At 32.6% G+C, this 17,896-nt stretch overlaps 2 protein-coding genes across 2 annotated transcripts in view; both read left to right on the forward strand.

Annotated features, from left to right (window-relative positions):
• Positions 1-7,184, forward strand: part of LOC145311478 (uncharacterized) — a 49,306-nt gene extending 42,122 nt beyond the window's left edge. The window contains exon 2 of the mRNA XM_080150552.1: positions 6,716-7,184. Coding sequence (XP_080006678.1) covers positions 6,855-7,169 — 315 coding nt within the window. The 5' untranslated portion in view covers positions 6,716-6,854 and the 3' untranslated portion in view covers positions 7,170-7,184. The remainder of the gene's footprint in view (positions 1-6,715) is intronic.
• Positions 7,185-11,462: 4,278 nt separating this feature from the next.
• Positions 11,463-16,201, forward strand: LOC145311494 (uncharacterized). Its single transcript, XM_080150553.1, has 4 exons — positions 11,463-12,287; positions 12,763-13,400; positions 13,526-13,588; positions 13,797-16,201. Exons 1-4 carry the CDS (start codon positions 11,480-11,482, stop codon positions 14,070-14,072), a joined length of 1,785 nt encoding a protein of 594 aa, XP_080006679.1. The 5' UTR covers positions 11,463-11,479; the 3' UTR covers positions 14,073-16,201.
• Positions 16,202-17,896: the final 1,695 nt, after the last annotated feature.

Raw genomic sequence — 17,896 nt, forward strand, 5'->3', positions numbered from 1 at the left:
GTTTGGGCTCTCAACTTAATGAACCAACCAACCAAAATTCAATTAAAGTTCCCAAAGTTTTAGCCAACGAATAAAAACCTTATTAAAAAACTTTAGGGACTAGTGTAATAAACAGCTTATTGTCCCCTCTCTTCCTGGGACAGGGCAGAAAAAGATGCTAACTCTATCAGCAAAGTTTTAAGGCTCTTTAATTTCAAAATTAAATTAAAATAATTAAGGTATGCCGAATTAGGCTAACCTATTCACCAAATAGGTTATCCTAATTCATTTTATAAGTTTATAAAAAAAAAATTAGATTTAGATCTTTCAACGATATTATATACGAATATTTTTAATATAGATTAGAATCTAAGTAAAATGTTAGGTCAATAGAGATTTTAGTAAATTTCTGAAAATTTTCTGATATTCTATCTAAGTATTAGTTATTGTTTCTTTTCTATTGTTACTTCTCCACATTGAACAATAAAGTTTTTTAATATTTGTTTCATGTTCCATGTTCGGGCGTGCTTGAAGGTAATAATCTAATATTAAATCTGCAACTTTTTTACACAAACTTAAAACACTATACTTAGATCTTTGTAACAAGGAGGATGTTATTCATAAATCACTTAAAATATATCCCTACCTTCCCTGAAAATTATTGACACTGATTTCCCAAATTACCCTCCAATGGCCTTGATATATTTTTTATAACAATTTGGGTACACAATATTACAAACACTGCTACTGTATGTAGAAAATAAAAAGAACAATTCCTCCGTTTTAAAACTGACCCTTTTTCGTATTTATTTTATATTGTAACAAAGTATCTTGGCCATAAACGCTAAACTGACAACGAACCGTTTAATTGCACGATCTTTGTCTAAATGTCTTAACCCATGCACAGTGTTTGTGCCCTTATGTGTTGTATCTGATATTATTAGTATTTTTATATATCTGTACCTGTCCCTTACCCCAACGTAATATGCATGTACAACCAATTTTGACCAATTTGCCAAGCGAGAGTAACAGAAAAATTTATGAAAAGAAACTTCAAATAGAGATGGATTTCAACATGGACTCAGACAGATTTCAAGCTTCCAGTTGGGGAAAGTATTTTGTAAAATGATCATGATACACAATTTTATCCTTTAAGCTAAAGATGGATGTTTTATTTTTGTCCAGTAAGATTTCTTGATCGGCTGCAATGAGTCAGTTTTTTTTAGGGAAGGGTAAAATATTGGAAATAGCTTTATATTGGTCCAGGGCAGGTTCTAGGCTATTTGTCTGGGAGGAGGGGGGTTATGAACTTACCCTAAGACATTTGGCCCAAGAATCGACCACTTCTTCAAACATAATGTTACGCGTGATATAAAAAAAAGAGTACTTTTATTTCATTAATCAAGTCTTATAATAAAATGTTAATTGCTACTGAGATTTTATGTTGAAGCCTAAAATTTGTCTCTCACTATTATTGAAATTAGATGGTTTTATTTTCGTTGTATATAGATTTTCCATGTCTATATGATGTAAAAATTAGGGTTATCCGGGGCAAAATTTGATTCATATTTTAAACTATTTACTTTTAAGGAAAGAGGATGTTTATTATTCATTTTTCCGTATTTTTTTAGCAAAATTTTAAATATAATTTCAGAAAAGGAATTATAAAAGCCATGAATATAGATTGCACCTATTTTTCTCCTGCAAGCCACTAGATTTAGCGATGATCCTACACCTGTCAAGGTTATTTGGATGTAAAAGCCAAAGTGATTTAACACTTACTAACGCAGCCTTTATAACTAGGTTCGTACACAGGATTTGAGGGAACCAAAAAAAAAAATTTAATAATATGAAATAATTCCTTATTGGGTTGTGGAAAAATAAATTTTATATTTTGAAGAGGGGGGGGGGGGGGGAATTTACACAATCCTATGTGGTTTTTGACTCCGCTTGGTATTTGGAGGTGCTTCGTCAAAAACCTCTATCTGGCAGATATCTGTCCGTCTGCGGACAGCGTCGCCGCCACTGCGGCTCCCTAAGCTGACAAATTACTGACCTCAATGCACTATAGTTCGAATGTAGAGTGCCGGGAAATACAACCACTGTTGGGACGGTCGACGCCGCCACTGCAAGCTTCGAGCAGGCTAACTGTGAAGATGTATTGTGTTATAGTAAAAGAAATTAAACCATTGCTTTGTCTAAAAAACAGAAATACAAAACATTATATATGGCCGCTGCAGATATATATATAACCATAAGTGACTAAATATATAAGTAATAAATACACTGATAATATTTCAAAGCAACTAGTTAAACACAATCAAAACAACATGATTTACAATCCTGTAATATATATAAACTGCAGATTATTCTAATTGCCTAATATTTCGTGGTGGTGGGTAGGCTGTTGAAATTAGTAGGGATAGTGCTGCTGACCATAAAAATGTTCTCTGCCACGGATAGGCCCGCCTTCACCAGAATCATTCTTTTTCTTCTGAAGTTCTTTATGACTGTCAATTTTCTTCATGAGTTCCTCATCTATGAAGGAGAAGGGTTTTCGGCTGGATCTCACGATGTCTGCGGCCATGGATCTATGAGCAAATTGAACAAAATCAATTTTGTATCTTTCAGACAGCTCTGTGGTTAGGGTCCTCAGGACTTGTCGCTGGCGTTTCTTGAGGGCTTTAACCGCATCAGAATCTTCTTCTTTATCCCTGACATCCCTGAGGCCCAATTCAGCTGTCTAAATAATTGGGTCCACCATATAATAAGCAGTTTATGGTTATTATTACATTTGTAATTGTAACATTATTCATATCTTGTTTAAATGACAAAAACAAACAAAAAGGAAAACTTACTTTTAAAAATATCAATAAAGCAACTGTGGGACTTCAAAAGTATTCTTTTTCTACAACAAACATAACGAATTGGGGCTAAAACCCATTAAACATAACAAATTGTAAATATAACAACTTTGGACTTTAAATATAATAAATTGGGACTTGAACCCATTAAATATAACAAATTGGGACTAGATCTGTTGAACATAATAAATTGGGACTGGAACCCATTAATCATAATAAATTGGGACTGGAACCCATTAAACATAACAAAGTGGGACTGAAACCCATTAAATGTAAAAGATTGGGGCTGAAACGTATTAAAACATGATAAAATTGGGACTGAAACCCACTATAACATAAACAAATTGGGACTGAAACCCATTAGACATAAACAATTTGGGACTGGAACCCATTGAACATAGACAAATTGGGACTAGAACCCATTTAACATAACAAATTGGGACTGAAACCCATTAAATATAAACAAATTGGGACTGAAATCCATTAAATATAAGCAATTTGGGACTGAAACCCATTATATATACAAGTTGGGACTGAAACCCATTAAACATAAAAACTTTTTTTAGCAAACAAAACAGTAACTTTAACAATTGTAAAAAACAAATTATCTGTGTGCTCTCCTGAAGGGTGTTCAGACTCTTGAGAAGCTCCATTCTGTTGTTAGTGTGAAAAAACGGAGCTGACATCTGAGCTTCATGCAGCCTTGCTCTAACAAAGTTATCATAGGCAAGGTCTTCCATTTTCTCCATATCAAGCTGCTTAACAGTCTCCGCCATATTAATAATTTGAAATATAAAAAACAGAGTTAACGTATTATAACAGAAAGAATAAAAGAAGAATTTAAAGTCATGTGTGGTTTAGTTGGAAATGAATTTTGGGAAAATTTGGAGGGGGGGTGGGGGGGGAAACTGGGGCCCACAAACAAAATAGGTTAAATTGAGCCGATAAAATGATATTATGGTATGAAACAGGGAATTGAAGTGATCGCAGTGGTGTCAAATTTATGACTGAGGGAGGAATGAAACGGAAACAGTATTGTCAGGAAAAAATTGTGCTCGGCATTCATGCCAATTGGATTGGGAGGCGGCCGTGTCGACGACGATGTGGCAGCCGTGACAGATAATCTGCCAGAAAGGTCAGTTTTTGACTCCGCTTGGTATTTAGAGGTGCTTCGTCAAAAACCTCTATCTGGCAGATATCTGTCCGTCTGCGGACAGCGTCGCCGCCACTGCGGCTCCCTAAGCTGACAAATTACTGACCTCAATGCACTATAGTTCGAATGTAGAGAGCCGGGAAATACAACCACTGTTGGGACGGCCGTCTGGCTAAACAGCAATCCCTAAACTTCTTGGCGACGTGCCAGCGGTCCCGACACTCTGCTTTCAAAACACTAACACATAATAAACAATGTACAAACGATACTGTAAAATAAAGATCTAACGAAACTGAAATGAATCTAATTAATTGAAACAAGTTACGATAAAAATTAAAACTAAGGCCCACAAACAAGATAGGTTAAATTGAGCCGATAAAATGATATGAAAATGGTATGAAACAGGGAATTGAAGTGATCGCAGTGGTGTCAAATTTATGACTGAGGGAGGCATGAAACAGAAACAGTATTGTCAGGAAAAAATTGTGCGTGGCATTCGTGCCAATTGGATTGGGAGGCAGCCGTGTCGACGACGATGTGGCAGCCGTGACAGATAATCTGCCAGAAAGGTCAGTTATAATTCAAAGTTTACTTTATTTACATTTTAGCTTTAATATAAATAGATGTGTGGATGGATGAATAGAATAAATATTATCACTTCCTGGGGTCTTAAACTTTAAACTTTGTTATTTGAATTACACTTAATTAACCTTCTGATATGTATATTTCATATAACCAGGGGCTGATATTCAGCCAATTAATTTCATTTGAAATTGCAGAAAATCAAATATTTTGTTGGAGTAAAGTTGGAGTAAAATTTGTTTTGTTGGTGTAACTGAAAGAGAAGTAGCTAAGAAGGGGTGAAAAAAGGGAAGGGAGAGAGGAAAATTTTTACTTAGAATTGTTTGTCAGAATCACATTCCCTTTCCCTGGAAAAACAAGGACAATTATGGTCATAAATAGGTCACATACAAAATGCCAAGAAAACAAATGTTAAGTCCAAACCTTGTTATTTGCTCGGCTGCTATTCAATATAAATATTAAAGTGCTGATCGAAGATACCCTAAAGTGTTCAACTCAATTAGTCCGTCTATCAACAGACATGTACACAAGATATTATAAATACTTTTATAAAATTTTCGTGATTTTTATTATGTACCTTATCCTTTTCTACCTTTCTTAATCTATTTTCTCTTTTATAAAGGTGATCAGATAATACTATTGCTTCCATCTTAATGAAAAGATCATATGTTATATAAATATGTTCTTACTATCTTCCCCACTTAGCTGTTTTAGATGGTTTACAACTCCCCCCCCCCCCCCCTTCTCATCTCCTTAACCCAAAAACTGGCAGACATAATTTCTAAAATGGTTTGTGAAATTGTATTATAAATAAAATACAAAAATACAATACAAAAAAATGGGGATAATGACTATTTGAATAAAATGGGATATTACACCAATATGTTTTAAAAATGTATTTAATGTACCTCTATACTCATCATTGAGAATGATGCTACAGTCTTTACAATAATGCCTCATATCTCAAATTATTAATTAAGTAAGTATAGGAAGGATTCTTTACTACAAGCCGAGAAAATATAAATTTTCTATTATCTTTGGAGCATAATGGATACAAGCATAAACAGACCAACTATTTAATACCTATTATTGTATATGCTTACCGGTCATGGCAATTTTCTCTAGAAATATTGAAGAAAAATACAGATGTTACTAACAAATATTTTGCTGTAATGATCCATAACTTTTACTTCCTCAATGGCAAGATTTAGAAATTTCTAATGACAAGTTTTTAAGAAAATTTTCCTCTGCTTTTATCAATTTGCTTTTGTATTTGATTCAATAAATCCCAAATTTATTTGTTAAAAAATAATAAATATATGTTTTATCAATTTAAATCAATTTAGATTTTCTTAAAAACTGATTTCAACTGATAATAATACGGTCATACGTGTTGATATTCAAATTCATTTCTGACAATTGTACAGCTTTAAAAAAATATACTAGTTTTTTTTATAAAGAAAGGTGTCTTACTTAAATAAAAGCAATGTAAAGTTTCCCTGAAAAAGAGAGTTAAATTTATACTTAAAATCCTTCTGATCAATACTTACTAAACAAGTCTTGTATGAAAATGTAGGCGGACAAATACGTTTCATCCGTGACTATCCCAAGTCGATCATCCTCAGTAATAAATTGATATGTAAAAGGATGCAAATCGAACCAGAATTATTCTAAAAGTAGTGCAATTTATCCATAAGAAGCGAAGGGCTTTTCTATACTTTTAAAATGTATATAACTAAAGTGGGATTTTACAGGGCTTTCTTCTTTAATTACAGAGAAAGGGCTCTAGATTCATATATAATCAACTATATTAATTTGTTGTTAATTATTGCTTTATTTTCATTTATCAACATCACAGTAACTAAAATCATATAATTAGTTGAAAAATTTAACTTTTGAAAAATATCTTAAACATTTTTTTTATTTTTCCCTGTTTATATGTGAGGCTTAAAATGACAGTCGTGACCTACAGTTTGCTAACTTCATACAAAAAATCTCTGGAAGAAAATTATTTTCAAAAAACAATTTATATTGCAATATCTTATTTAACTTTTAGTGATGCTGTTATATTAGAAGCGCTTAAAGATATATGATAACTATATAGGTTTCTAGTTGTAAAAAATATGTGTTTTTTCAGGTATGTGAAATGACCGCCCAACGGCAGCCAAAACTGAGAAATGAACAAACATTCTTATTTTTCTAGCCTTTTTAAGCCGTCAAGGCCGTGCAACTAAATATAAAAACAAATTAAAAGTAGGCACTTATTTATTGCAACAATGGTTGACATAACCGATCTTAGTGACCTCTGGTTCGAGGAGATGATCGGCACAGACCTGGAGGACAATCTAGATGGCGGCGGTGGATTGTTGCATCACAAAGGCAGCGGTGGGGGCCTGCATGGCGGTGGGCGACGGCGCTCATCGGCATCCACTCTCATGATGGAGGATGAAGTGTCGTACACGCACTTCACCCTCATCAGCGGGGATAGAATTTGTTTGAAAGAGGAGTTTAAGACTGATGACGGACAAGATGACAACGATAACGAGGAAAAGTTCATAAACATGATAAAATTTTTCGGATTTTTTTGTTAAAAATACGATGCTTTATTCTGGTCTGTATCGTAACATATGACATTACATTAATACAATTCTGTATATAACTACAATGTCATAAGCATATAGCATGTCCATTGTATACTTATAGTTTATAAACAATTTTTTTATTCCCTAAATCGATAAGATATACTAAAAGAAAAGCGGCATTTTAATTGATTATATGTCAGCCATATTAGAGGAAACGGTGTTTACAAGTTTTCTCACTCTTTAAAAGGCAACAAATTTCAAAAGCGTACGTCCGTCCTACCTATAGGATTCAGGGAGTAAGGGAGGGAACAATGGATCGAATATTCAATTTTTAGGAGTCTCAGACTTTGGGTACTGGCTTAAAGGGAATGTGCAAGAATTTAGCAGTTTCTGACTGACTTTGGGTACTAGCGCACAGAATGCCGCTAACTCGTTTGTTAATTTTGAATATTGCAGACAAGTATCAATAAACTTAATTTGTTATGATGTGGCTGGTTTTAACAATTTTTTTCTCTCCAGAAAATATCATTTCATAGATAAATACTTTATTGTGATATTTGTTTAATAAATGATCAAAGAATCCAATCAAATTTTGGGGTATGGGGCTATGGGTTGAATGGGTTCCAGGGAGATTTTTCTAGTTATTAATTACATAATGGTTATGTCAGTCTGATGTGCTGGTAATAAAATTTTCAAATGAATGTTTTTTTCTTGTAACTTTCTTCTTATTTTATTGTTTTCTGTATTGTATTAACTCTCCCTTTAAAATTTCCTCTATATTTGCTGGATTAATCTGGATTACAAGGTCTTTCAGCAAATACTCTTAAATTGAATTAATTGCCCATTGTCCCCTCCCTTACTCCCTGTATAGGAATGCTATGATCGCTATAATCTAGTCTTTAGCATAAGTATATTTTTGTTATACACCATTTATTCAAGCAATTTGAGACAAATCTCGAATGGTTGCAAAAATTCTAAATAAAATTATTCAAGAGCAAAGTGTTATTATGTTCGTTTGTTCGGCTGTCTGATTTGTGGAGTTTCATTTTTTTGGATATTTAAGTACTAAGTAATTAGGAGAAAATACAATTTTTACAATTAAAGGTAAATTAATGATACACAAATAGTAATTAAAAAGAAATTATTTGATATGAAATTGAGTAAAGGAAAGAGCATATGTGTCTTTAATTTTAAATTGTAATTAGGCTAGATAATGTTGAATAAAATACTCAAAAAATTAAGTATGAATTATAAAAATTAAACTATGTTGTCACATAAAAAGGAGTATGTCATCTCCTCCCTCCCATTGATGAAAAGCTCTAAAAAAAATAGAAATCCTATCCATTCAAAAAAGTCTTATATTCCAATTTCAAATAAGAATTTGCTTGGTTACCGTCATTCTGATCAAAAAAACCTAGGGACTGGGTCAAAGTAATATTCAAAGTAAATTCTATATGTACACAAATAGTATTAAAATAGGGTATCTTGGTATAAGTGTGGGTGTTGATAAGAAGAGAATTAGAACATAAGGGCACATGATGAAATTTAATTATGGTTGGCAATATATGTAAATTGAATGGATATACAATATACGTGGATATTATGACAGGGGAAAAATTGTCAATTTAGGTTGCAAACATGAACATCATTTAATGGCCAGCATTCAGTATCAGGGCTAGAGATTTGATAAAGGGGTGGATGGGGGGTGGGACGTTATTTTAGCCAGCTATAAGATTTACTTTATTAAAGTAATCTGGTATAAAATACAAGTATTAATAAATCCATTGTAATGGGTTAATTTGTTAGAATGTTTTTAAGATAGAAATTGATTGTAAATTAATATTAAAAAAAATCACACTTAAAATTTTATTAATTACTAAACCCTAAACAAACATACTATTATGTTTGTTCGGGGTTTAGTATAGGCAATTGCACTTTATTTTAAATCATTACAAAGTATACTTTTTTTTAACCAGTCTAACGAATACTAATATACAATAATCAATTCAATAGATTATTATCTTCTTTGAAATAGACTATTGTTGAACCAAAATTTTGGTCCAGTCTAATGTATCCTGTTCTGGATGAATTAAATAGAATAACTTTATCTCCTTTCTTATCCTTATTTATCTCAAGTCTCAATAGTAATAATCTTATCTATGTCTCAATCCATAATATCAACAGGAAGAGAAAAAATTCATGAAAAACAGTTTGTGCAGTTAAAACAAAGAATTAAGTTTACATATTAGTATGAAAGAAAAATATTATGTAAATTAATCAAAATTATATATTCTATCATTGCATGGTAAAAAAGAATAGTAAGACTACATTATTATTTTACTATATCTCCATATTAGTTCGTTAAAGTCTAAATATCTCACTTTAATTTTATCTTCATATTTTAGAAATAATATTTAATAAAAGTTCATTAAAGTAGTTATAATGTCAATGTCAATGTCAATATGAACACTTTTATATATGTCTTTAAAGTCAATATTTAAGTATGTCGACAATGAATAGTCATTCAACCCCCCGTGTCTTTAATGTTAAATATGTTTATCGGATTCTGTTTAATTGTATGATTATGGTCATATCATTAATAGAATATTAATATGATAAAAAATAAAACTATCTAAGTATCAAAACTTTTCTACAAATCCCCCCCCCCCCTACCCAAAAAATGGGATTGTTCATGTGAAAAAGGCCGTGACTTTATCTACATTCAAGAAAACACTTGATAGTAATATTCAGACTTTGGCCAAGTTATTCAGACCTCTATAACTATGACCCTACTTGGGTTCTTAAGAGTAAAATAACAATAAACAATAAAAAAAATACTGTTTGCACTATATTCAAATATTTTAAACATGCAAAACTTTGTCCATCTGGTATTTTTAGAAGTGTTTGCTTATTCTGCCTATTATTATTAATTTAGGTTGTGCAGAATTGATTAAACATCCCCAGCTTTAATTACATAATTATGATGGTGGGGACACTTTCTCTTAATACATACAATGTTATGCTCCCAATTATAGACCACGCGCACAGCGCCGGGACAGGTACATGGTATCTGAAAACACGATCCCTTTACAAAAAATGTAGGCTTTCTATCGATGTGCAATTGACTTATGTTTACATAATATTTACACATTTTTATTGCATGGAAATTTTTAATTATTTTCTTTATGATGAGAATTATGACATTGGATAGTAATTTTAAATATGTAAGAATTGTCTAATCTATATGAAATTTTTGTAAATATATCAGAACGATTAATTATCAGTCTTTTATCATATCTAAACTTAGATTTTTATATGAGAATCTTTTATGTTCATTGATAATTTGTTTATTTGTAAAATTCGCTTTTATCAATGTTTTCATCCTTATTGTTAATTGTTTAATTTAAATATTTACTGATTTCAATTTTGGGATAAATATTACCATGTTTATTTAGAACCTACAACACTCACGCACATAAACACACACATACACACAATCAAAACCTTCTTATGACAAGGCATATTACAACTCACCACACATGGGACTAAATAAAAACAAGGACGAACAAGTCCACGTAAAAAGGCTACAATAAAGTTTATCAGAAAAATATTTATCTAAAGCTAATTATGCCTATGGTTGATTAAGCAACATATCTGGAGATTAAAGAACATGTAAATAAAATAAACAAAATTAGTTTTGTGTCGGTATTGTAAATACATTGGTATATTACTGTACTCAATATTAAAATATTATTATCATTTTGCTGAATAGAAAATACGTAAATTAATAAAAATAAATTGATAAAGATAAAATTTTGAAAATATAATTTAATTTTCTAAAATATAGCAAAATATCGAATCCCCCCACCCTTTTTTATGCTGTAAGCTTTCTAATTGGTTTTTGGTGTTTTTTTTAAAATACTGTACTATATCAGTGATCCATATAACAAATGATATCAATTATTTGAATTTTGTAAATATTAATATCGACAATTAAATGGTACAATGAATTTTACGCTTAGCAATTATTATGTTGAAATATATACTGTGACATTTTTATGAGGGGTTCAATAATAGTCACTATTGTCTTCTTAAATCACTTGAAAGTTAGGTTTTTTTTAAATTTAAGCACCATTACAGGGTAATTCATTAATTAAATGACAGGTAGACTAATTTAATAGAATTATGAGTACCTTTATTACTAATTTATACAAATGATTTGATTCCAGCTATTGCTATTACTACTTTTTGTAATAGCATTAAAAAAAAAACATAAAATGAACTAAAATCTCGAACAGGATGTGTGTAGTAGTCAAGACATGGACCTGAACTCCGTGCTCCAGGCTGGTGTGGTTGAACGCGTGGCGGCTCCAGTCTCCAGTTCCGACACAGTGTCCAGCACCTGCGGACTGGATGACCTGGATTTTGATTCCCCCTGGGAGCTAATGTCAATAGAGCCTATACTACAGAAGCCAAAAGTTATAAGTCTGTCCTCTATACAACCCCAGCAATCGATCGATCATGAATTAACGACATCTGCCGTGCATGCAGTTCCCGCAACTTCTCTGGTAACAACAACTTTTGCACCAATTGGAGTTCATCAACTGTCAACAGCTCCTAAAATAGGACTTGTAAAAACTGTAGGTACAGCTGTAACAGTGAAGCCAAGGGCCACAATCCTTGCCAGTCAGCTGCCGCAGCCAATATTGGCCAGCAGACTGGTAGATTCAACCAAGCAACTAACTTCAACTCTAACACGGCCGCAGCTCAGCACTGTGGTCATATCCGCCGGTGAAATAGTGAACAGTGATGCAAATACAACAAACAATAATATTAAGACAAGCATTAATAATAATTCTTTATTAAGAACGGCGCTGATTGGCAATAAGCCAATGGCATCATCAGCGTCGTCTTATTCAGTGTCAACCAGCAGTACAGCCGTGTCAGCAGTCATGGCTACGTCATCAGTTTCCCCCTTACTCACTTCGTCAACAAATTCATTATCATCAATATCAGTAACTCCAACTATAACATCATCAACAAATCAGCAGATAGTAGCCACTCAACTAAGCAAGAGCAGTGGCTTGCGCAAAGCAGTATTAACTATGGTCGGTGGTGGTAATGTAGGTAAGATTCGTCCTTTTATCTTTGAACTACATTCTTTAATTGTCTTGTACCCAGCCTCCTTGGGTTAAAAACAAGGGACAATTAAGTCCAATAGTAGCAAACCTTCGTGAAAATAATAAGCAAAACCATTTTTGCAAACATAAGATGAAGTTTTAACCCACCTCAAATTTTTACCTATTAGGTAAGATTCACATAGATGGGGTAAATCATTTTCTACCTTTCCCTTTAAACATTTTTTTTGGGAAACACACAGCCACATTTTGGTGAATTTAATCTCAAAATTTTAGATAACATGATTTGTAAAAAGTAGTAGCTTTGAAATATTAGATAAATAGAATTTAGGACCCAAATACTTATATAGTAGATTTATACAAAAAGATTCAGGGTAATTATCTTGGTTCTGGTTGATTTACCAATAAACAATACCCATCCCTAATAAGCTAGCTTAAAACCATTTATATTGTTTGTATTTAAGGTGAGAGCAAGGCAGAAGACATATATTTGTTGTCTCTGGAGGGAAGGGACGCAATTGCTCACTTGAAGAACGGGTCCAGTGGTGCTAGTCAACTATTTCCCAACACAAAGGTCACCAATGACCCCGAAATTGTCACCTCAGCGCCTATATCATCCTCAAATTCAACAGGAACATCATTGATGACAGTAGCTTCATCCCAAGCGACTACAGGAGCTCATCAAGGCACCAGCAGTCTTATTTCTATTGAGGTGGATGTTGATGGTAACCTAGTACTGCACAAGTCGAACCTAGTCAACCAGAACCATATTGTCACAACAAGTCTTGCCAATACAATAAACGCGGCCAATGTTACAACTATTAAAACCATGGATGATGCAATTAACATGGATACAAGCGCAGGCACAAGTATACTAAACGTTACTTCGCCCCCAAGCAGTCATATGTCAAAGGTTAAAAAGTATCATCGGCGGCCAAGAGAAGCTGGCAGCCTGGTTGAAGCGGTTAGTACGAATACTCTGGTGGCTCCGGTGACAACTAACAGTGTAGCATTAACAGCTGCTTCTCCTGTCAGCGAGCGGAATATTAAAAAAGAGTCGCGGCATTTGCACTACTGCCCTGTTTGCAATAAAGGGTTTAAGGTATAAATTTAAAATTGATCATGATAAAAATGTTAAGAAGTATTTTTTTAATCTTATCAAAAACAAGCTTTATTTTATTATAAAAGTTTTATTTTAAAATAATTTATAATCTAACTTTTTTTTAGGATAAATATTCCGTAAATGTGCATGTACGAACACACACTGGCGAAAAACCATTCTCGTGTCAGGTAAAACAATTCCTAACCACATATTTTTGGCAATATTTAATCTTTATTTTCAGTATAGGAATAATATTTCCTAAAATTATTCTTTTAAAAATGCCCATTTGATTGAAGTATTTTTAAAGACGCGATACAGTATGGCATCCTGTTATAATTATACTAAAGTCAACCTGCAATATACTTATCATTAATTCATCCAAAAATGTTTTTTTAGGTTTGCTCCAAGAAATTTCGACAAAAAGCCCATCTTGCAAAACACCAGCAGACACACACAGCAAAGGCGGGTGGTGGCACATCAGCCACCGACAAATCCGCAACAACAAGTATTGGCAGTCCTTTATCCAGCAGCGGTCAGCCACTGTCTGTTGGCAGCCCCTTGGGTCAAGTTGACAGCCCCTTATCCACCTCGGGCCATACTATTCTACAATTAGGGGGTTCGTCACCCCAAGATATGGAAACTTTCACATCAGATATTCTTCAGAATATGTAAAAAGTTATAGAAAATAAATTTATTTGTGAAAATGTCCCTAAGTATGTGATTTAAGTCTTTTAAAATGTATTCAATTACTGAAAGTACTAATGTTAAAGTTAGGATATGACCAAAGCAAAAATTTAAAACCCCCAAAAATACACTCATTTTGTTAAGTTTTATATTATTTTAACTTTGTTAGAACAATTTTATCTATCTATTTTTCACTGTTATTATTTTGTTTACTTATTTATAAATTTTATTAGCATTAAATTTGTTTATGTTTAGAAGGATATATCGAACCTTTATTTCATATTTTTGTTAACATCTTTCTGAGAAATAGATAGTAATAAAAAAATTGTAGTAAGACCTATATTAGACTAGAAAGTATTAGCTAGCTACAAATATTTGTTTCTATCTTGTTCTACAACATTTCCTTGTTGTTGTATGCAGTATGTATGTATGTGCTCCGGTATCATTTTTTCATGCACATTTGATAATTTGTGATAGTCATATTCAGTATCGTGCAAAGATATTTGCCAGGTGGGTGTAAGTCTTGAGTCTCAGAAATAGGTAAGACACTCCTCGCCAACTTATATTCCGCACGCCTCTGGTCATATTATAATTACTGTATCCATATATATATATATATGTTGAAAAGTGGGTCAAGTAGGAAATACGAAGGAAGGTTTTTCGTCAACTTTAAGGGCCGAGATAACGACCAAAGTATCTGTAAAGCCTATGTTTGCATATTATTAGATCTAGATTAACCAAGTCTATAAATGATCGATCTTAATTTGCATGTGCTGCGAGCTCTATATTCTTAACTGGAAACTTAGCTGTTCCAGACTATGCTTGTTTAGGATTTGTTATGGGCTGCTGCCAAATTTACAACTATCAGATATATATCTGGATGCTTTTATGTCAAAGTTTATAAACCCCTACCAAAAATAATTTCGTACTTACTACCTAAAATAAATGCATCTAGCACTGTCCTTAAAGTTTTTGTCAAGTGGCATATGAAAAAATATGTGCCTCTGTTGTATGCCAAATTTACAACTTCTTCGTCTAAATAAAATTCCATCAATTATCAATTAATAATTGGTTACAAGCAGCCTATTAATATATGACAATAAGACCTTCCTTCAAATTTCGACTAGATACAGAAAGTGTTCTTTTATTTTGAAACATAACAAAACACAAACTATTTTGAATATTCCTTAATTTGAATGATAAAAAAATTCTTTATTAAATTTACTTTTGGACACTTACTTATATTTCTCTATATATTAACTTTAAATTCTCTGTTTTCTATTTTGCTCTAAATTTTTTTTAATTTAAAAAAATATGTTTGAAAAGATTTTTATATTAAATCTTTCACCTTGCCTCAGTATCTTTAAATAATAATTTGCTCAAAACATGTTAGTATAAATTTAGTTTTAATTCCTTTTTATATATGCAGATTTTATTACTAAATATAAATAAAATGATTTTTATGAAAATTCAGTGCTAGTCAATAAAACAAGTCAATAGATTCCGAGACAGGAGGGATAGCATTCTGGAAAACATCTGCTGCAATAAAACATTAAATGTAAACAAGTAAAATGTCCTTTAATTAATAGTAAAGTGCTAAACACATAAGACTTCATTATCATTCAGTTTTTTCAGAATGCTTTTCCCTCGTCCTTAATAGAACTGCTTAGAAATATAATTATACTGTTATTTCATTAATTATTAAAACTGCCATATACATTTATTTCAGTTTTAAGATTTTCAAAACTTGCCATAATAGAACACGGAAAATTAAAAGAGCTAGGTTTTACAGTGTGCGCCAATAACTCCGAAAATTCTTAGAAAGAAAAAGTACCTCATTCCAATTATATTCTTAGGTCATGTTTATTTATTATAATATTATTTGTAATCAGAAAAATAATATTGTCGGGTACTTATTTCTTTCCTCAGTTTTTTCACATTTTTATTAGGTACGCATTTTAATTTTTTACTTTTGTATGTGAAAGATATTTAATAAAAAGTAGATTTATGTAGAGATATTTAGATAAATTTTGTCAGTAGTAAATTGTATCATATAAATCTGTCTTTATGTTTTATGCATATTATTTAAGTTAAATAGAATATAGAATTAAAAATTACACAGTATTGTTTCTATCCTTAAGGTTTTGTACAGCTAAAATTAACTTAAAATTTTTATATAAAGGCAAATTCTTCAATATAAAACATAAAGAGCATGCAATAGGGAGGTCTATCTCCTCCTCTGGCAAATTAGGGTGGGTGATACACCCTCCTATATGTCAACCTCTTAGGCAAGGGTCTACATCACTTTAAAATAGTCAAGGGGTTTTCAAAATTTAAAGGTCAGCCCTCCCCCCCTTAAATTTAAAGAAATGTGGAAAAATGTGTTTTTTAAACAGATGACACTTGTTTGCCTTTTGAGTTTGTTGATTATGTAAGGGGGGCGGTCACCTAGGAAAGATGTATCCAATATCCACCCCACTAAAAATAAAAACAACCATCATGTTGTGTCTGTATTACATCTCCCTTGATTTTAACTAAAGACTGTGCACGCCACTAAATGCAGAAGGGTCAAGCAAACTAGCAGGTTGTTTCATCGGATAAAAAAGTATAAAAATTACTTTATAATTTGTGTCTTTGAGACTATGACAAAACATTTGACTTTTTTTGTCCTTCTTAAATGTTGCAATAAGATAATAAAGATGTGAATCATAAGTGTGCTGAAGGGGGTGGATACATAGATCTACACCTCCAAAAATAGCCAAGGGAATCCCCCCTGGCAAAACCTTGTTCTTGCCACTGATGAAAATAGGTTCCGAGCCAAACGTAGGAGTGGACAAACGCAGGAGTCCCAAACGTCGGAGTGGGACAAACGCAGGCGTCCCAAACGTCGGAGTGGACAAGCGCAGGATTTTTAGGACAAACGTCGGAGTGGACAAACACAGGAGTCCCAACAATTTTTTTCAATTTTGAATTTTTTTTTCTTAGTTAGGTTAGGTTATAGGCCAGGGGGCCAAGCGCTGTGGCCATAGTCATTATTTTGTAGACAGGGCAGAGTTTTGGATCCGGATCATTGGACTCAAAATGCGGAAAAAATGGAAAAATCTACCTAAATTTATATAAAATTTCAGACATTGTCTTGATGAGAGCCAATCTTTAAGGTTTAGGTTCAGACTTGAAAATTATAAGTATTTTTGACTTCGAATTAAAGAATAAATATTTTTGAAAAATTTGGTGATTTTATTTTTATTGTCAAGGATCCGGATCCGCACTGACCAAATTTGGAGGATCCGGATCCGCAAAAAATCAATGCGGATCCGAAACACTGAGACAGGGGTATCAAAAAATTCAAAATTGTCATATTATTAAAATGAGGACACTCCTAGGTTTTACTTAAGCAATGTCCACTCCGTCGTTTGGTACTCCTGCGTTTGTCCACCCCGACGTTTGGGACTCCTACGTTTGGGGTAGGACCACGAAAATATACTGCCTAGATTGTCGGTTAAAAGCCCAGTCCTGTGTAGCAAGAAAGAATTATAAATAAAATTACAATATTTGGAAAAAATATTATTTTTATCTAAATCAGGGATAAGGGATAGGAAACCTGGCCATTAATTAGGTCCCGGCCTAGATTCTAAAGGGATATTGCAACTATTACAAATTCCTATCAAACTGGCGGACGCTCCCAAGTAGCTATCGCTCTAAACCAATAAGAATCGGCCTGTTTTGTATCAACCAATCACCAATTGGCGGAAATTTTAGAAGCAGACAATTCTAGAAAAAATAATGATTTGTCTGCTACGAAAAAATAAATA

This window comes from Acartia tonsa, chromosome 2 (genome assembly GCF_053477335.1).
Source record: "Acartia tonsa isolate MP-2025a chromosome 2, ASM5347733v1, whole genome shotgun sequence".
Taxonomy (NCBI): domain Eukaryota; kingdom Metazoa; phylum Arthropoda; class Copepoda; order Calanoida; family Acartiidae; genus Acartia; species Acartia tonsa.